At 30.5% G+C, this 22388-nt stretch overlaps 2 protein-coding genes across 2 annotated transcripts in view; both read left to right on the forward strand.

The window, feature by feature from the left end:
- LOC124536937 (circadian clock-controlled protein daywake-like) overlaps positions 1-15500 on the forward strand; it is a 30169-nt gene extending 14669 nt beyond the window's left edge. The window contains exons 5-8 of the mRNA XM_047113609.1: positions 9794-10034; positions 13596-13735; positions 14310-14453; positions 15067-15500. Of these exons, the coding sequence (XP_046969565.1) occupies positions 9794-10034; positions 13596-13735; positions 14310-14453; positions 15067-15224 (683 nt within the window). The 3' untranslated portion in view covers positions 15225-15500. The remainder of the gene's footprint in view (positions 1-9793; positions 10035-13595; positions 13736-14309; positions 14454-15066) is intronic.
- A 1355-nt stretch (positions 15501-16855) lies between these two features.
- LOC124536947 lies at positions 16856-21935 on the forward strand. Its single transcript, XM_047113619.1, has 5 exons — positions 16856-17036; positions 17894-18140; positions 19940-20073; positions 20636-20776; positions 21643-21935. The coding sequence occupies exons 1-5, from the start codon at positions 16871-16873 to the stop codon at positions 21792-21794; spliced, it is 840 nt and encodes a 279-aa protein (XP_046969575.1). The 5' UTR covers positions 16856-16870; the 3' UTR covers positions 21795-21935.
- The last annotated feature ends 453 nt before the right edge of the window (positions 21936-22388 follow it).

The following is a 22388-nucleotide window of genomic DNA, read 5'->3' on the forward strand; positions in this document are numbered from 1 at the left end:
TTAAGTAACTATGTATATTAGTAGAGTTGCTTCGGTATCTATTTCGCCTTGAATACAACTTTATATTGAAGGAACTAGATTGGAATTCCTGTTTTTGCTTGCCATACTGACTAGATTGAGTGACAAGTTTTTGTTTTAGATGACGCTTTACTTGATGTTAAGTGGTCACCACTGCAGATAGACACTATATCGCTACAGGAACTAATGCGTAGTAACCTAGTGAACAAATATGTATGCCCTTGTACAATGGCTTGGTTAATCTTCATAACGAAACAGATCAAGCTCTTGCTCTTTGGTAGTAGAATATATGAGGAATAGTCGTCGTACGATTGACAAGCAAACCGTCTTTCACGAAGCCCTATCGATAAGTATTTCTAAGTTGCACACGAATTCACGTTTGCTATATATAAGATTATAATTTATGTTCATACCTCATTGATTCCATGACTACTGTAATCGTTGTGATAACAAAATCAAAAAAGTTTACTTTTATAATAAAATAGCTGTGCCTGCGACCTTATACGCGCTTGAATTTAACAAAAAAATATATATTATTGTAATCTGCAGTGCCAGTGAAACTCCCGTCAAAATCGTTCCAGAGATTAGTCGGAACAAACAGACAGACTGACAAAAATTGTAAAAATGTTATTTTGGTGTATGTACTGTGTATACATTGGGTGAAAAGGGCTTTTTTAATATTACAAACAGACACACCAATTTTATTACATGTATAGAAGATTAATGACAAATAATTTACAGAGGATTACGCTTGTAACGTCACAATGCGAGGCCACAAAGAAAAGCGCGGAGATAATGAATATTTAACCTTCGAGCCGATGAAAGTCCACCTTCGCGTCGGGGAGTCCTCCATCTACCTGACAAATCTCTTCGACGGCGATCCCGTCCTCGGGCCAGCCACCAACAGGGTGATCAATGAGAACTCTCAGGTATTCTTGCAGGAGATAAGTCCGGTTTTGGAAAAGAGTTTGGCCGATCTATTCACTGAAATGGCGAACAAAATAACTTCTAAATTCACATATCAGGAACTATTCCCCTGATCTTTAGATAGGTGACGATTTTATTGTGATATTATGATAGAGTTAATATTTAGATTCAGAGTGTGTGTAGGGTTCAATAATGTTTGATAAAAAACGTTTCATAAATGATACTTTACAAACAACGTCTAAGAAACTGTTCAGTTGTTGATCGGTTGATTCATATTCATCAACTCTCATTTCATTCAGCAAAGATATCGTTCTATAAACAAACAATTGATCAACACTCGATTCACAATTTTTAATCTTTGCTGTGCCGAATTTTTGAATAAAGTGTTGTTCCTAAAAGGAGTTCTAACCTTATTAAAAATATATACTGTAACAAATTTTATTTTATGAATTCAAAAATTAAAAAAAAATAATAAACCAGACAGGCTTATTATTTTTCTAAGGAATTATTAAAAGGACTAGTAATTTGTATACAGATAAAAAAGCAATTCAAAATTACACGAAAATTTGTTTGTGATCTAAACATTTATGATTTGTTTTTTTTTTTTATCAGAAGACAGGTTTCCGTATAAATGATTAAATTACTTTGATTGTTCTTAATAAGTTTTTCGTAGTTTAAACATATGTTTTTGTATTATTTTTCTTTTATGTTTAACATTCTGGCGGTTATTTTTTATATGGTTCTATTTTAATTTGTTTTATGAAATATTTTATATACGTTGTACTTTTAATTGATACCTTGATCATTGTATTAGATTTTTTCAATTAAAAATATTTTGATACCGATTTTCTTCTAAATGAGTTGTATTTTTTGAAGACTTAATAGCCATAACATATAAAACCTTATTTAAATAAATACATTGTATTTTCTAAATTTCCATAATTAATTCGAATGTTTTACATAGATACATATATTTTTATTATTATTATTATTTTAATTAAATTATTGTATTATTTGTAAATATATGGTAATAGATTATATTTAATATGAATAACGCGCCGCTATGAAGTACCTACGATATTTCCTATGACAATAATTTGTTTTTGTGATACTGTTCACTCCATGTTAAATATAATTGAAATCTATATATAATGTTTATGTATATTATGAATCTCAAATTATATAAATGAAATATTTGGCTTTAATATTGTAGATTAAGAGGATTGTTTTCGTGTAATAAAGTTAGTTTTTTTTGTATTTTGTTTTATAATAAGATATCTTATAAAATGATTGGATGATTTTTATTTATTTTCCTAATTTATTTAATTTCGTAAAAATCTTATTATTTTTTTACATAGAGTTTTTCAATGACCTATTTAAAAACAAATGGCGTCCTTAAAATATCTGTTTTATTTTTTGTATTTATGAATTAATAAACGAGAGAACACATTTGAGTTCAAGTTCACTTATTAAAAATTTAAAATCCCAAATCCAACAGACTGCAAGACCTAAAGATACAGTCAGTGCCTTCTGCGTGCAACCGGATCGTTACTCAAGATACCAATTGAGAAATCGTTAGCGGTAGTTGTAAATAATATTTCTTTTGGTCCTCAAATAGACAAATGCCACCTTAGTCTACCCGTGACCACGAACGCTGTAAAGTACTCGAAACATCGGGATGCCAAAAATAATTAATATACGCGATTCAAATCCGTTATAACTAGTTTTATTTAAATGTGTAATAATCGCGAAAATTTAAGACAACATTACATCTTTATCATCCTCCTGCCCTAATCCCAATTTTATATGGGGTCGGTGCAACATGTCTTCTCCTTCCATACTACTCTGTCACACGTCACCTCACAAGCAACGTTTTCTCTAACCATATTTTCTTTTACACAATCCACCCATCGTTTCTTCGGTCGTCCTCTACCATCCCATAATGCCCATACCATTATAGCCGCCTTCCAGATAACTTCTCGGCTATCGGTGTACTTTCAAACTTCCTCTTATGTACTCATTCCTTACTCTATCCATTCGCGTAACACCACACATTCCTCTCAGCATTCTCATCTCTCCCACAAGCTTCTTCGTCGTTCGTCATTCAGTTATCCCTTTTGTAGCCCAACTCTCTGATCCATAAAGAACTGTAGTGTAGTGTGTGTGTACTGTCTGATCATAGTCTTGTAGATCTTCCCTTCGAGTTTGAGATGAATACTATTCCTGTGACTACAGTGATTATTAAATTGTAATTAACATTTTGGACTGGATCGTTTATTTTACCACGCCCATCTACCCGCTCTAAATAAAATGAGTTCTGGTGAAGGCCCTTCTTCTGGTGAAAGCCCTCCTGGCCTTTCAAATAAATAAAAACATTTGCTTACGCAATGTCCCATGTTTGATAACTTCCGCTAAAACATAATTGTAGGTTTACAGATTATAGGGCTTCGATATGCTTACTTGACTACGTTATTGTTCTAGTGGCTAGCCTGAAGTGCTGCATACATTGAAGGTTGGGGGTTAAGTTCTTGGTCTGGCCCAATAACAAGCTATTATAAGTCCCGTAGACTTATAAAAGTAAGAATTTGATTGGTTACAGCTGACTAGCTTAATTAGCCATTCCGTTAACAGTCCAGCCTTTATACAAGCGGTGTCGCATAGTAGCCTAAATAACATTCATCTTCTGTTCATAGAAGAGAGTAATTTTCTTTACATATTCCTGAAAAAAGAAAGAAAAACTTTTATTGATAAAAAAAAAATATTTTATCAAATAATTTTATTTGATTTAAGCAAATTGTTAAAGTGTTACCTAATCAATATGAATATCTTAATTTTACGAAAACTAAATGAATTTTAACGAAAGGTAACGAAAATTAAATGAATGTTGCTTAGCCCGCCGGTTCAACAGCGCCTTACAGTTAATAGCTAGGCTATTAATTAAAACGCTAATTATGGTAGTTGTATATATTCGAATACATATATAGTATGCCATAAGTTTTAAAGGATGTGCGGTAGTTCATTTTTAGTTAGACATCCAATTATTTTAATATAGTATTTTATCATAACTAGTACTATCGTAAATAGTAGTAGTAGTATGGCAATATTAGATTTTTTTAATTAATCTAATATTAATTAAGTAGAAAAGTCATATTATATGAATTACACTTAATTATGACAAAGAACATAAAAATAATTTTAACTAGACTACAATCTAGGCTATGAGATATTTTGGTAAATATTTAATTCATGTAATCGTTCGATAGCTTAAATATATAGTAAGGGCTAGCCAAGATCTCCTTGACCGGTACGGTACCTACTTTTAAACTAATACTTACGAGTACACACAAGCTATTTATCAACAAACCCCAAAGATTGCTGTTTCTGTGTTTATAATTATTTATTCACGTTTTGATATTCTTCGTGTATGTCTATATAACAGTGTTGTAAAAAGCTTTGTGTAGTGAATCTCTTATTGTTTAGATGACTTCCTGCGTTCCTTTTGTATACGAGTATATAATTTATGATGTTCTCCGAAGAGAACGCTGACAAAACTATAATACAATTAACTCAAAGTACCTATTTCAATTGTTTGCATGTTTATTTTAAATGTTTTTTGTACTCTATGCAATCCAATCAGAATTTTAAAGATGTTCAGAGTAATAATCTAAATGAATGTTTTATTTAAATGATTACTCTCAATTTTAATAATATACAAAGTTTTACAATTTTGCAGTAAGTAATATTAGTTATTGCCGATATTGTATAATATTTCTGTAAACCTTGACTATTTAATATTTGCACTAAAATTAACGTTTGCTTAAAGGAATAATGAAACATTTGTTTAAAACCGATATGCAACTCAACAAGCGTTGTTTTTGTAATTTACTAATACTTGATTGGCAATGTCGAAAATGCATTAAGACAGAGTATACACTTCAATTTTATAAACATTTTACTATAAATTTAAATCTTCTGGATATATTTTTCAAGTTTGTTTAAGAGAAGTAATTGTGTTTAATGGGCGAATTAAGTGTCACGGTTTAATAGACATCGTTCGAGTTTTATTTATTATGTAAAATGAAATGTTTTGACGTAAGTCGTTTCATAATGGTGAGGATCAAATGTCAACAAAATTGTTAATGATAAAAATGCTAGGAATATAATAAAAACAACAACTTTGTTCTTTTCTTAGAAATAGTTTCATTAGAGATAGCTACACACTAGCATTTTTATTATACTGACTCACCTTCTAAACCTTCCCTGGACTTCTGGATAAATAATTCAAGACTAAAATTAGCCAAATAGGTCCAGCTGTTCTCGAGTTTTAGTGTGACTAACAAGATAATGCAAATAATTGTTCAAAAAACAGTATCATCATTTAGTGAATGAAACAGATTTCCTAGCTTAGCTACATATAGCTAACCTAGGAAATCTGTGTTTTAAAAACACGAAAACGTTGCATAGCAAATGTTATTTTAAATTGGTAGAATATGTACGTGTACGAAATAATAATACTTCTAGATATCAGTATTTATGGCCAGATCTTAACATCTCTTTACTAACTTACAGTCCTAATACTTGGTAGGGCTTAAGACTTTCTACTAGCGAACAGCGATATTAGCAGTACCTTTACTCATCAGTATATCAGTAATATCGTTTTTAAGAACGAGTGTAACTACAGACACATTATACATAACATCTTAGCTCCCAAGATTGGTGGAGTTTTGGTAATGGATGGATGGTGACCACTAATCATTGTGTAGACCATTTTCAGCGCAATATATAAAAGTATTGAAAAGTAATATACCATCTGCCTTTCTATTACAATTTAATAAGTGGTATTTCTATTGGTTGTACGCTATGGAGTAGCTTTATCATTACGGCGAGATAACTATTACGGATCTTAAGTAATCTAATCGAGGCTGGCGTTCGGTCAGCTGTAATGAACAGTTTTTATATAATACTTTACGGAACTATGGACTGCTTTTTTCTTTTTGGGGTTACATTGGAGCAATTTTTTGTCTTGTGACGTTGGTTTTCTGTACTTCAAATTCAAATTAAGTACATTTTTCATTGTTCAATAAACTAGCCTAATAATAATAGCTAATTTTGATACTACTTTTTAACTTAAATTAAGTTTTTGTTACTAAATCATATACAACGTATTTACAATGCTTTTTACTTAAGGCTGTTATTTGTGTAGTATTCAACCTGTGTTTTATATTTGAGGAAGGCTATATTTTTATGTTAGTTCAGGTGTATGAAGGATTAAGTAAGTATTTTATTATATAATTGAAATAAAGGCTTTTCATGTTGATATTTTAACGATCCTGTTATTAAAACATAAGGAAGTCAATTCAACAAATATAAAATATGTCTTCAAAATTCCCCGAAGATTTTTTTTACACAATTGCTCAACAGCCTCGATGCAGACCGCATTTACTTTCATACAAATATTGCGAGTTTCTGCGCGGGCCAACACTCGCTTACCGGCGCTTGCGCGTTACAATCTTTTACTTTAGCTAATAAAACAATATTTAGACTATATTCCTACAATGAGGGTCCTAGTAATACTTGCTGTGTGTGCAGTCGTGTCCTCAAAAATTATACGTAAGTCTTTTGTTTTATTTATTATCGTATTAATGTGTAAGCACCTTTAATAAAACCACTCTTTCCTAATCTAATTACTAATCCCGTAGAATTATTCGGTAAAAATCAAAATAACATAACATGCTACAGATTGTTATGCGAAAATGACTATGATAACATTCATTTTAATTTAGTTTACATTCTATCAAAGCAACGTGTTACAATAAATCTCTTTTCAATATTACTGATATCGATATCTAATGTAGTATTTGTTTCTAGTAGAAAAGCTTTGGTGATCGCAGTAAAGGATTTAGATATTCTTACAAGGAATGAATTGAGTTATTAAAATATTCATTGTTTTATTTTTTCATATATTGTAATTAGCCATATTACATATGATAAATGTATCACATATGATATGTACATATCGAATCTTGTATTGTATATATTTTTAAGTAATTTTTTTGATTATGGTTTTTCGTTAATCTCTCGTGCGATTAACAGTATTTACCTTTATATTGTTTTTGACAAACATTCTTATTTATTTACAAGTAATAAATATAAGTATTATTATTTGTCTCACATGTATATCAACAAATAGTTATATTTAGAATGTAAACACTGATAAATAATAAAGAACAATAAATACAACGTTGGAAATTTTAATTATATAGATCAAACTTATTTTTTTAACTTGACTTATATAGTCATTTTTTATTTTAGGGTATACTTATTGTATTACTACAATTACTTACATGAAAAATGTCAATTACATATATAACGATGCCACAGTAATTAATAATAGTATTTATTTTATAGCTGATTGCCATGAACGTATATACAAACATACATGCAATATTACTATATATAGCTCAATATTTTATCTGTGAGCACTTATAACATACATGTTATAAATAATATACACATGATAATATAATGAATATAATTATCAGAATTTTATATATACAATTTGCCTTATTATGTATTTAGAATAATTTTAAACAAACATTAATTAAATATTAGGGTCAATAATTCAAATCACGTGAACAGGTGCAGTTATCATTACAATAAAACATACATATATCTTGCTTGTTATTAAAATTGTATAATTGAGAGCGGAAACTTCTAAAAAATATATTATTCATTCAACTTTGACCTTTATAGCAATAGATGTAGAGTTAAAAATTGTTCTTGTTGAGTAATAATTGAAATACGATAACAATAAAAATAAATATGATTGGATTAAGTATGTTATCTAATGTGTATTTTAGACTTATTTTTAGGTGAATTTTTGCTGAGCTAATTGTGTACGTTACATGCCATTATTTAATATATTGATAAATATGTTAAAATCGGAACAATCAATTACTATTTAAAAAAAATTAAAGGATAAATTATGTATAATGTTGTTGTGCCTAAATAAATGAATAAAGAATAATCAAATTATTAGTACGCATGTAAACAAAAGTGTTTCATGTGTATTGTAAATATAAATTTAGCCCGGAAGCGAATTGAAATTTATTTTAATGAAATGAAAATGTTCATCCAATCTTAATGACCATCATTATTTGTATAATTTATATTTATACTTTACCTCGCTCTTGGCGGTGATGGAAAATATCGTGAAGTTTTTCACACATTACAAATATTTTTTCAAAAAGAAAGTGCGCCTTTTCCTATTAGGACATTTACGGGTCATTACAATTCGTAACAAAGGAAATGATGTTTTTATTGTAAAAACAAAACCTAGTAAATATTACAAATTTTGTTTTGGAGTAAATGACGTCACAAGTCAACCGAAATTATTCAATACCAACTAAGAAATAATAATAATAAAAAATATTAAAATTGTTTATGAGTTGTATTATGTAATATATGTAGAAAATAATATTTTAGTTTATATTATATAAGTCAAAATTTGCCTACAATAGAACTTGTGTAACAAAAGTATATGTGTATGTCATCGACCGGGATATGTCGAAACGAGAAATATTGGAAGCTAGCTTTGTTTAGCAATCTCTGTTGTGGAAACAGTTTCGGTAACTTGATTCTAATTCTGATCAATATGCTCGTATTGTAAAACGATTATACAATTGTGCACTACTTTTGTAATTGTGAAAAGTATAGTACTACTACAGTAGTAGTAAGTAGTTTTTTTTTGGAGAAGATTGGCGGATGAGCATATTGGCCACCTGATGGTAAGTGGTCACCACCACCCATAGACAATGACGCTGTAAGAAATAGTAAAATTCCTTACATCGTCAATGCGCCACCAACCTTGGGAACTAAGATGCTATGTCCCTTGTGCCTGTAGTTACACTGGCTCACTCACCCTTCAAATCGGAACACAACAATACTGAGTACTGTTGTTTAGCGGTAGAATATCTGATGTGTGGGTGGTACCTACCCAGGCGGGCTCGCACAAAGCCCTACCTAATTTTTTTTATTAGAATGTGCAGTACGTCATGTAATTAAGCTAAATATTAGTATAAATACCTTTTTCTTTTTGAAAATATAAGTCACAGATAAAAAATCATATAAAACCAATAATGAAACTTGTTTCTACTTTATAATATAAAATATTTTTATTTAAATAAATCCAGTGACAAGTGCCAAGACAATCAACAACCTTCATATATTTTTTAAAGTATTGGACATTAGTTATTATTATAATTAATACTAGATATCCTTGAAATTAATTATAATTTTTTTTTATCATTAACGAAAGCTTGGTATTATATAAGTTGTTTACAGTTGGTAATATTTATTCACGACCAATTTTGAAATGATCTGTTTGTTTGTAAATTATAAATTGCATGCTCTTTAAGTTTTATAGCTGTTTAGTTTAAATGCAATTTCATGTTTACTGAAGCTTCACGCAACGTGCAAGGTATTTACTTTTCAAAATATAATGCTTTTGGAATATTCGTAATTTCACCATTAACTTACATAAACATATAGGTATTGCGTAGGTTATTTGATACATTACTACATAATATATACGCAAATAATCAACAGCAATCGTAGTCACGGTACCTAAAAAAACTTTTCAATATTTGAATTATTATTTTTCGATATTCAAAAAACCATGTGTCAACCAAATGTCCATAGGTAGAAGTTAGGTAGTTATTGTATATTTTTTATTTTATTTATAACATATTTATAGATGAATAATCGAATCGAAAAAAGTAATCAAAGACATTTCATCAAAGACATCATGAATCCAAATCACTTATAGATTTTTCGATTTATTTTCCAGCGGACGACTTCCCACAGTGCAAGCGAAATGACCCAGAATTAGATAAATGTATATTAAAAGCAGTCGATGTAGTGAAGCCGAGACTACTAAATGGCATTCCTGAAGTAAATGTGCCGGCCTTGGACCCTTTCAATGTGCCAACACTGAAGTTGGATAGAACAGCCTCCAACTTAAGGCTGAAGGCTACCATTAAGAACATGAAGGCGTTCGGCGGATCTAACTTTAAAATTGAAAAAATGAAGTAAGTAATATAAAATAATCTAAGATTATAGTGCGTATTAAGATGGACCGAACATGGCTTTTCCGAAAACGGCCGAATGTTTGTCGGATTATTTCGTTCTCGTATCGTAATTAAATAATTTAAGTATTCTTTTTCATTTATATGATAAAATGCAATAGTGAATATACATATATGTAGTTTAAAAAAAACTACGATTTATATAGTTTAAAGCTTATAAAGAATCGTATTAAAGAAGTGCCGATTGTATCACATTCATATTGAGTATATTGTTAATATTTTCGAAATTTTAACCGAAGATTACAAAACACTATTATGAAAAATGAACAATTAATTTTTATACACTTCAGTATAGTTGTTACAAAATATATGTATCTGAATATTACTGTATCAAATCTATGTATGTATGTATGTATGTATATATATATGTATCAAATATAAAAATCAAAACCGTCAAATGATTTTCTCCATACTAAAATGTATGGACGACGAATGCAAAAAATTAAGCAATATTTAAATAAAAAATACTAAACTATTGTGTAATATAATAAAAAATTAATGTGGTACACTTATTATTCACACTTTTGAGACCCTTTTTAAGCAAAAATACATGAATAAACTAGCAGCTAAATAGCTCAGTAAAGCTAAATAAAAAAGGTCGATTTCAGTGTTTGGAGTCATGTTGGCGATGAATATGCTAAGTTATTGATGTATATTTTAGATATATTATGATGTGAAACTTGAGACATATCTATTAAGATACTGCATGTAATTTTTTATCCATATTCGATGCTCCAGTTTTCAGATATTTAAAAACTAGTAAGTGCTATTTTAGCGTTCCGTAAGGACGGTCCCCTTAAGCCAAAACATATAAAGCTAGACATGACAAGAATATCTGTTACAATATTTTTGAATTTACATTAATAATTATAGCGTTGTTCTATCTAGTCTTTCACATTGAAACCTCTATAATTATTTTCATTTTTTTTTTTAATTTAATTTACTACATCCACAGGCTCGCGTGCCTTTTTTACATTTTGTATTAAACATTTTGGCGTTTTATATTTTATACTAAACATCAGCAGATCTTCGCTGGATTTCATTATTGTCGTCTGGGAGTCGTGGCCCACACTGACATTTTTTTTTAAATATTTTAAAATAATATATATACATAATCTATAATAAATAATATATAATAAAAATATGTAGCAGTATAAGTGGAATTCGTATTACTACAATCTTCTAATCTATAAATTAGAAGTCCAAAGAAGAATACTGTATGCTTTTGTACGCGTAATACCTAAAGAGTAACTCGTAAAACCCGAGCGAAACCGCGGGCGTTAACTAGTAATATATAATTAAGTAATCGTGTGGGTTAATAACTTTCTCGGTGTACTAATAAGTTCAATGTTTCGCTCTACTGCATTTTTGTTTCGTTTTAATCTTACTAGATATCGTAACTTCTCGCATTATTATTTATACCGTGAATACGTAAGCGTTACTTATATTATTACGAAATACGTAATATTATTTATTTTTTTGTCATACTAATATATATGTATAAAAACGAAATACTACTCACTAATTTATCACGAAATCGAAAACGATTTGGCCTACAAACATAATTTGGCAGTTAGGTTCTTTATAGGGTGTAGACGTCTGTTAAGAATGGTTTATACCAAACTCGAGTAGTCTAAGGTAAAGCCGCAGGATTAGCTAGCATTCTATTTAAAGGAAACAGTTGTCTGCTTGTTTTTCGTAATCGATTAGTAGTTAATTTTATATAATCAAAACGTTTGACTATCCTTACAATTCATGCTCTGTTGAGATCGAGAGGATTCTATGTTGAGATGTACATATTTGGTAAACTAAATGTGTATGTGGAGTGAATTTTCCGATAAAATGTTTGAAAATCTGAGAACTGAGTGCGGAATATTGATGTAGATAGATGTATTGAATTTAGAACAAATTAGGTAAAAAAGAGAAGAAAGTTTTTGTTACGATAATCCGATAGTATTTTAATGAATTAAACTTATGTGTATGATGTAATTCATTAGTATTATATTCCATGCGTACATAACACTTATTAAAAAAGAGTAACTAATGAGTTTCTTGTCGGTTCTTCTAGGTAGAATTTACATTCCGAATTAATGGTAGCTTCACTTACTATAGTTTGTTAATCAAAAGAGCAAGTAAAACCTCAAGTGGGCTAAAGTTCATTTTGATTTTGATTCGTTTGTACTTAATTATTTTTATCTGTATGAAAATAATAAATTTAAAATTTTCCAACCACTGAGCTAAGTGTAAAATAACATTACCTTTATGTAATAAAGAAATGAGTTAATCTTTGCTTAAACACAAAATTGCGGTTTGGTTACTAATACTATCTCTTGGATCAGAATTACATTAACGATGTAATTTTACATAAGGTTATAAGTATATAGTAGTGTTACTACGAAATCAAAAGTACAATTTACGTTGTGGAACTTTCCTATATCTGCTAAAGGTCGTTGACTTTTGTTATTTACATAGCAAATGATTTAATTTAAAGGTTTAACGTATTTTTTAACCTTTTATTTTGCTAACGATGTCAATATTTTGCATGAAACACTTCCTGTACTTTCGAAATTTGTATCGCCAGCAATGTCAAATGTATTAAGTCTTGTCTTTTCAAGGTTTGTTTTTTGTCAAAGTACATTTCAAGCTTAATTTTCAAGTGTTATATACTTTTGGTCAACGTTTTTACTAAAAATGTATGAATAATTTAAAGAGAAGTTGTGATTTCTATCAGAATAAACATAAACTATTAGAATGACATATATAATACATTTACATAGAAATGAAGTTAAGAATAGACGAAAATCGCCAGTTTGAAAAGTAGATGTAACCAAGAAAAACCGACAAGAAAATCAGTAGTTGTTAAATTTCTCAACAATTCATTCATCCATTTCTTTAAATGAACTTATTATATTATTGTACTCTACATATTGTCATATAGACGTTTATCATTATATTACTGTTTTAAGTGATAATTACAGCCCTATATTATAACCATTATAGATTATGAGAAAAAGGCCGGACCATGGAGAGCCCAATGTTATATAGTGAAGCAACAAAAGCGAATACAAAATGAAAAGCTAATGCATATTCCCGGTAGTGCTTATAGTTAACAAGTAATCTATTAAGAATTGACATATTTGTAATGCGAATATTTTTTTTCAATTCCGACTTTTACTTTTTAAATGACGAACTTCCATTTTTTTCAACAAATTGAAATAATTCACTAATCACATCTTCATACTATCTTACTTACCTACTAACCATCACTAGTTCTATTTTCTTCATTTCTATTGTGTTATTTATATATCCGTTAGCCCAAGGTATAAGCTAATCAGTAACTCATGGTAGCCTTGCAATTGATATGGTGGTCATAGAATAAGAGTGGTTATCATAATCGAAAACCAGTCACATTTATCTCGGCTATCTATCACAAAACTAAATGGTTTCTTAAATTTAATATGAAACTGAAACGACGACAAATATAAACAACTGAACACTTGACAGGTTGAACCTCAACAACAAGTACGTGGGTGAAGTGAAACTAACAATCCCACAGCTGGAGGTGACGGCAGAGTACGACGTGCGCGGCTCCAGAATCCTAACGCTCGACATAAGTGGCAAAGGAAAATTCAGAAGCAATTTCAGTAAGATATTTCATAAAATAATGCTTTTTAATGGAGACGACCTCCATGGTCGAGTGGTGTGTACACCGGTTTCCATGGGTACGCCACTCTGAGGTCCCGGGTTCGATTCCCGGCCGAGTCGATGTAGATTACCATTAGTTTTCTATGTTGTCTTGGGTCTGGGGGTTTGTCGTACCGTCGTTCTGATTTCCATAATACGGGTGCTTCAGCTACTTACATCAGCATCAGAGTAATGTATGTAATGTTGTCTCAGATTTATTTATATATTTAATTTAGAGCCAGTATAGTGATTCAATTGAATTAAATTTTTATTGATTATTTCGCCAATGTCACCAATAATATTATCATATGTATTTGAAGACTTCAAAGTATTATTCGATAACTATTTTAAGAGGTAGCAAATTGTATATATGTGTAGATATATGAGACTTTAAAACAGTTTTCGACTTGTGTGTTTTCTTTATTTATAAATACAGATAAAAAATATCTAAAGTTAAATATTAAATCCTTAGCTATAACTTAGTAATGACTTTGTTCTTGTTCATATTAAAAAAAAAATTACATATTTTTACAGCTGGAATAACTGTAGTCGCTAAGGGTAGCGCAAAACCAATTATCAAAGATGGCGTCGAATACTTACAGGCTGAAAAAATGATAACCAAACTCAGGATCGGTAATGGACAAGTATTCATCGATGATACTGAAAGACCTGTAGCCGGTAAGTAAATTGAAGCACGTTATGGACGAAGGTCCCATGTTTTTCTACTTATTTTAAACGAAAAACTTAGTTGAATGTTTCCTTGTCTAATTCCATTTTTCTGTTTATTTATTAGAGTTAAATTGACTGTTGAAATATTACTTAACCTAAAATTTTCTGTAGTAAAATTATAAAATATACAATAATAGAATGTTGAATGTTATCAGAGGACTAAATGCTCAATAGGATAAAACTATCCTATATCCTATATAACAACAACAACAGCCTGTAAATTCCCACTGCTGGGCTAAAGGCCTCCTCTCCCTTTGAGGAGAAGGTTTGGAACATATTCCACCACGCTGTTCCAATGCGGGTTGGTGGAATACACATGTGGCAGAATTTCTATGAAATTTGTCACATGCAACCTGCATGATGTTTTCCTTTACCGCTGAGCACGAGATGAATTATAAAGACAAATTAAGCACATGAATCAGCGGTGCTTGCCTGGGTTTGAACCCGCAATCATCGGTTAAGATGCACGCGTTCTAACCACTGGGCCATCTCGACTCTTTCAAAACTATTCTTAATCTTTGTTATTATAGATAAAACAGTTAACCTCTCATTATTTTCCCAGCATCATCAGCTGCCGCTTTCTTCAACGCCAGCCCATCAGTCGTTCTGGATATCCTCAACCCTCTTATTGAAGAGAGCAGTGCTGCCATCTTTAAAGCCTTTTTCAACAAAATTTTCGGAACAATACCACTAAATGAAATTTTAGTTGTTGACGCGTAATCTCAAATAATATTTGATTGTTTTTGATCAAATATGAATTTAATAGAGTAAAGTAAAATTGTTTTCATCGCACTGGCAACATTTAAAATGCCATAACACTATCCAAAACACTATTTAGTGTTTTGTCATTTATTTATTTTATTGACTTAATACCTGATAGATTTATTGGGAATGCTATTTGACTTAATTTATTGAAAATGTGATAATTTTGTATAAAATATTTTATCCAAGTCGTTGTGTATAGTTTTAATTTAGTATAGGTTAAGTTATAATTATGAATAGAATAAACATTTTCAAATATCATTGTGTATCTTTTTACACCAAGGAATCCTTTTTTTCAATTCAAACGAAATGAAAATCGAATGTTATCATAAAACGGTTTGTATCAAAATATTGTTAGTTTTGAACTTATGCGTGTCAATAAAAATATATCTAATTTAATTGTTTTATTTTAATTTAATAAAAAGATTTACTAAGCTAAGGAAGATTGCGATTAACTAAAAAAACTAGTTTTTTTTTTATAATCCGACTTCGTAAACGATATTGACGACATATCTAGTACATTAAAAGTACATTATATAATTACATAACAATACTATATAATAATATTATTTTAATGTACTTGATAAAAAACAATAAAAACGTTATTCTTTTTCGTGACTATGGAACTCCATCCATTTTTTTTAGGCTAGATAAACGTTTTATAGAGATGACCTTTTCAATACTGAAATATACAGTATAGGCGATTGACCGAAACGACATTTTTTTGCAAATCACTTAAACAGTTTTAAAAGATCGTATCTTGCGGGTTGTTTATTTACGGATGTTAGTTTTGATATTCCTATTAAATGAAGGTTATAAAGAACAACTTTTGGTATACTAGTTAACGCCCGCGGCTTCGCTCACGTTGTAGAAGCTGTTCCTCAGATGCTAGACATAAATAAGTAGCCTGTGTCTTTTTTTGGAGTTAAAGCTTTCTTTATAGGAAATTTCATCAAATTCGATTCAGCGGTTTAAAATTGTAACAGACAGATTGATTTACTTTTGCATTCATGATATTAGTATATAGTCGTCGTGTGTTTATTTATAGTATTGCCTTGTTAAATATCTTCCTATTTAGCCTAAGGATTTAAAAGGTTTATGCACTACTGAGCAATTTATTACTAATTATTGTTATTACGACTAACATATTTTTATTAATTTGTTTGTTTTCAAATATATCATGTATTAGACGGGTCTTTCATGTTATTTTTAATATATGTAACTTACATATATTTAAATAATAATAATTTTCAAAATTGTATCAAACATACCAGCCGAAATTTTAAAATATATCAAATAATATATTAAGAACAAAGTAAAGGAATTATTCTAGAAATAAAATGTATAACATAATTATGAAACAAAACTATCGTATTTAACTTATTAGGTTTTTTTTTTATTTTTTATTTCTTGGCTGTGTAAGCAACTGCACAAGTTCTTCTTCTATATAGAAAAAAATAATTAGTAAAGGATACTTTTTTTTATTTAATTTTCTTAAGTGACATCTATGTACTTCACATTATACGCCCTGTAGGCCTTAGATTCGAGGCTAAATATTTTCCACATAAGGCTCTACTTCAACCTGTTAGTAGTATTATAAAGGCATGCCTCATTCAGTCTTTGATGAATCTCGATTCAAAGTGGACACAGACGAGATGATGATCACTCTAGTTAGATTTCTGTTAGCAATTCTGCTTTTTAGTGATGTGCTTTGTAGACGAGTGCCAGAACAAAATAGTACGACAGATGGCGAGAGCATGGAGGAAATGGGTGAGTAAAGATTTGATTAAGCACACTTGCTGACAATATTACTCACTTACTTAAAAAATGTTATTTCAGGGAACTTATTCTCTCTTTTCTCTAGTTAAGACAAGATTAGATTGTGCTATGGATGGGGACAATAGCCCAAAAGGTGAAGTTCGACCCTTTACATCGCTAGACGGGCCGAAATTATTAGACTTTTTTAAGGAATACAAGCAATGCCCTAAATTAATTAAAGCATTACTGATATTCCTATTTACCCCTCCTTATAAACTTATCACTTTTGTTGGGAGTGGGGCAATAGCCCAAGCGGTCAGGAGCGTTCCTGCGATTATTTACATCATTAGGTGATCCGTAAACTATTGTGTTATTGACGCTTTAAAATTTTACCCTCTTCAACGGTTAATATAATATATTAGGCATATTTAAATCACATTTGAGTAGAAGGGAGAACCTACATTAATCATATGTGTGATGATTGCTTGTATAGTAAGTTATAAAAAAAAATGTTGTTATTTTTTTTATGGTATAGGTTGGCGGACGAGCATATGGGCCACCTGATGGTAAGTGGTAACCATCGCCCATAGACAATGACGCTGTAAGAAATAGTAACTATTCCTTACATCGTCAATGTGCCACCAACCTTGGGAACTAAGATGTTATGTCCCTTGTGCCTGTAGTTACACTGGCTCACTCACCCTTCAAACCGGAACACAACAATACTGAGTACTGTTATTTGGCGGTAGAATAACTGATGAGTGGGTGGTACCTATCCAGAAGGGCTTATTATAAAAAAAAATATTGCTTTTTGTTCAAACATGTCAACATTGTCGTAAATTATATTTATGAATTGATTTCCTTTGTAGCAAAGAAGCCAGTTTGTCATTACAGCGATCCTCATGTCGCTGACTGCATTAAACGAGTGGCAGAACAAGCCAAGCTGCTTCTGGCACATGGTATACCATCCTTTGGCATTCAACCGCTTGAGCCATTGAAAGTGCCAAGCATAAGATTAAGACAGCACAACATGCCGCAGGCGCGCTTCAAGTATGACGCCTGGCTCACCGACCTAACCCTGAACGGCTTGACAAACTACACTTTTAATAAACTCGAGTAAGTATTGTCTACTGATATGTTTGCCGTCGTTGAAAAGTTAAATTAATATAATTTTACTCTGAGTACGAATACGTTATATAAATTAAAAATTTTAATTGAATTAGATCTTTGTAATTCAATTCTAAAATAAACGTTGATAAAGAATAAATAACAATCAATATAGCATATGTATTTTAATATATGTTCATAGAAATTACGGATTTCTAGGTTTCGATATAGATCTTGTGATAGGTAATATGTAAGATTTTGTTCAATGAACGAAATGAATTAATTAATTGGTTAGATCGAACTAATAGAATTGAACCGTTACAGAAATATTTCTTTAAAGTCATTTTAAAATTTGTATTAGTCATATAAAATCTTCAATTACCAAGCAAGGAAATTATTGTCGAAGGTACTGAAATTTTTAATCATTCTTTATTTAGATATTTCGAGCACTAAACTAAAGCCTATATTGTAAGCAGCGTAATAAAACGTATAGAACAAAGAAGTCATTCATTTTAATTAATATAATAAGATTCTAACCATTACGTGGCCACTATGATAATTGAATAGTTGAATTTACTTATAAAATTTCTTTTATTTATTTTTCTGGATTCACTTAAAACCTACTAACCCGATTGTTATGGACCTTTCACACGTTATGGTATAACTTCAAGGCGAACATACGTTATATAATATGTTTAAGTGTCGTAACTTTGTGATATACATTCTTAGCTGCTTAAAAACGCACAGACCAAAAATTTTCTCTTAATTACGTTGATCTATAACTGTTGCAGCAATAAAACTAATTAAAAAAAAAACCATTACGTTTTATGTATTTTTTAAGTGTCTTTTAAAAGTCAATAGCAGCGTATATCTATTTTTATAAAAAAAAGTTAAAACAGCTGTCATTTTGTGGTTTATAATTTGGACCATATTTTAATTTAATTGAATACGCTTATGTCCATTTCATTCTAGATATAAGATATGTAAACATCAAATTATATATGATAGAGGCACGGCTCGGGCAGATATGTCGCACGATTCAATAATTACGACATTAAAATAATTAAATAAATTAAAAAGTTACAGTAAATTATTAATTTCGGTACGTAACCGAAACGACTGGTCATCTTTTTCGATTAATTTGATTACGTTTTAAAAAAAATATGTATAAATGATTTTGATGACGACAGTATTGAATACACGTCATAATATATCGATAAGGAAATGAGAATTCGCTCTCGTTATTTGACTTCGATTTCCTCGTTAATACAAAGCAAATATAAAATGGTAATGGAGGCAAGAACGCCTTAGTTACTGACCTCTGTGGGAAGGTTTACAGCTTTGTCATATACTTAAGACCAATTTTCTTAATGCTAAGAATAAATGACCAATGATAACCATAGGAAAATATAAACAATGATGATGTAATGTACTGTCGGTCACGGCGTTCGGTTCATCGCAATTGATGGGACGATAATACCGACGCGATCGGAAAGAGTTCAGATGCATCACCATCTTTCTGAGGCACGGGGAGTGTGTATAAATCCAGACTCATAGGCTATAACTAATTCCTAAACTCGATAACATTCTATCAGGATATAAATAGTCACTAGACGAACGAGGTAGTCGATTAAATATTTGAATGTAGTGTATTTATAAATGAATGTTTCCTTGTTATAAATCATAAATAGGTTTATCATAGTATAATGAGAATAAATATAACTTGTTTTGATATACTGATACGAAACCTCATTTTAAAATGAAATAATACATAATTTATAATTACAATTTTTTTGTATATCTTTCAGCGTCTTCCCAGAAGACTTAAAGGTTACGGGTAACATAAGCTTACCACGACTGGTGATGTCCGGTGAATATGTAGTCATCGGTCAATTTCAAATGTTGCCAGTGGAATCGACGGGGATTATATCTGCTAATTTCAGTAAGCATAGCATTAGTTACCTCATAATCAGTCAGTATTACATTGTATAAGCATGCATTTGGTTGCTGATCTAATATACAATTTAAATAAACCATATATTCCAATCTAAGTTGTTGTAAAGTGAAATTTACACATTTCAAGCGTTTTCCCTAAATATAGCTCTGCTTAAATGCATTTCAGATAGATCTAGATAAATCTTTAGACATAATACATTACTAACTCATTTATAAAATATATAAGTTATATCCACTAACATGTTTACTTCCAAAGCTCTTCGCCAATATACATAACGATATTTATTGGCGAATCCATACTTAAAATTATTCAAGGCAAATTTGATTATTTTGTTGGCATAGACTATACTTTAATACGTCATAGCTGGAAGCCACTATACATAGTGATTTTATTTGATAAAATATTAGTTACAAATAAGGTTTTCCTATTGAAATATTTTACTTGAAATAGAACACACTGCACAATTAATCATATTAATTTTAAGAGAAGGGTTAATATAAATTAGACTTAAGTAGTTGTTTGTATTTAAAAAAATGGTTCAATACAGCGGACTGCACCGCTGCTCTCGACGCTGTTGGGGCAAAGGTTCACAAAAGGATGGTGATTCGCGACGCTGACGTCAAACTCCGCTGCACTGGACCGCTATTGGCTAATTTAAAAGAAGCCCATTCGACTACTGGTGAAATGGGTAAGTAGGACAAGAAAAGTTTGATTATTCATTTATTTAATTTTCGTCAACGGTCTATCTCTAAATGTTATTTATTAAGATGTTTTTTTGGTTACAATTACAAAAGTATTTTGATCACTGTATATTTTACGGAAGAGTTCAAATTTCACTTTTAGCAAAATAGCAGGTACTGTTGAGCAGGCACTTAACCTGCTCAACAGTACCTGCTCATCAGTACCTGTTCAGAAGTACCTGCTTATGATTCTGTTAACAGTCGTTAGTGTGTTACAACCTTGTTTGCAAATACTAGCACTCTTTTAAATGACATGTTAATAATTCAAGGAATATTTCTGTTAAAAGTAAAAATCGATAAATAAAGAATTATCCTCATCGAACCCACGTCGAGGGTTCGAACAATCTATAGATCAGCTTGGTGGATTATGTCCTTAGTGAGGGAAAAGAACATAGTACACACGGCTGTAATATCGTTCTTCTTAATTTCTAATTAGTTTGAGCCGAGATGGCCCAGTGGTTAGAACTCGTGCATCTTAACCGATGATTTAGGGTTCAAACCACTATATGGCAAGCACCACTATATATAAGTGCTTAATTTGTGTTTATAATTCATCTCTTGCTCGGCGGTGAAGGAAAAAATCGTGAGGAAACCTGCATGTGTCTAGTTTCATTGAAATTCTGACACATGTGCATTCCACCAACCCGCATTGGAACAGCGTGGTGGAATATGTTCCAAGCCCTCTTCTTAATGAGAGAGGAGGCCATTAGCTCAGCAGTGGGAAATTTACAGGCTGTTACTTTACTAAGAAATTTACGTGGCTATTACTTTTCTATTATCATACGAAATAAATCATTATTCATTTGTTTCACAGAAATGATAACAGATCACATAATTCACATGCACGCGACGGAACTAGCGAAGGAAGTACAGCCGGCCGTGGAGACAGCGCTCTCCATGGTTTTGGAAGACATCGCCAACAAATTCCTTAAACACATCCCAACCAATATGGTTTTCCCGAACTGAATGAACATACATTCTTAAATCCTAGTCAAAATATTGCTGTATTTCAATGGAACTGCTAGACTTTTCCAGGGAATACACGAACCTATTTAAAAATGTTGATTCTTTTTTAATTATGTGCTAATTACGTTTTACATAAGAAAGTAAGAAAAACATGATATACTGACGTTTTTATCGTGTGGTTTCTGTGTTGTATAACTTCGTATGAAACCAGCTTTATATTTGATATTAAAATTTGTTGTTTAATCTACTGTTAAATTCTAGCGTATACAATTAGTTCAATAACTTATTTGATATGAATAATTTATTGTTTTTTTAATCGTTACTTGATTCTATTTATTTATGTATTAAACTATTTGTTTTATGGTTAATAAATTGTTTATATGATACATTTTTTTCTTAATTCATAATGTTGTTTTCGAATGATAATTAAGCAACTCGTTACCAAATTAGATGTTGCTATAAATCGGTCTACTTTCTTAAATCTATTGATTTAATATTTGAAGATTGCTTCATTTTTATTATAATATAAAAATTTTCGCTGCCGAAACTGTTTTGCATATCAATTTTTGAAGCATACTCTTTAAACTACTACAA

Source organism: Vanessa cardui, chromosome 2, assembly GCF_905220365.1.
Source record: "Vanessa cardui chromosome 2, ilVanCard2.1, whole genome shotgun sequence".
Classification (NCBI taxonomy): Eukaryota; Metazoa; Arthropoda; class Insecta; order Lepidoptera; family Nymphalidae; genus Vanessa; species Vanessa cardui.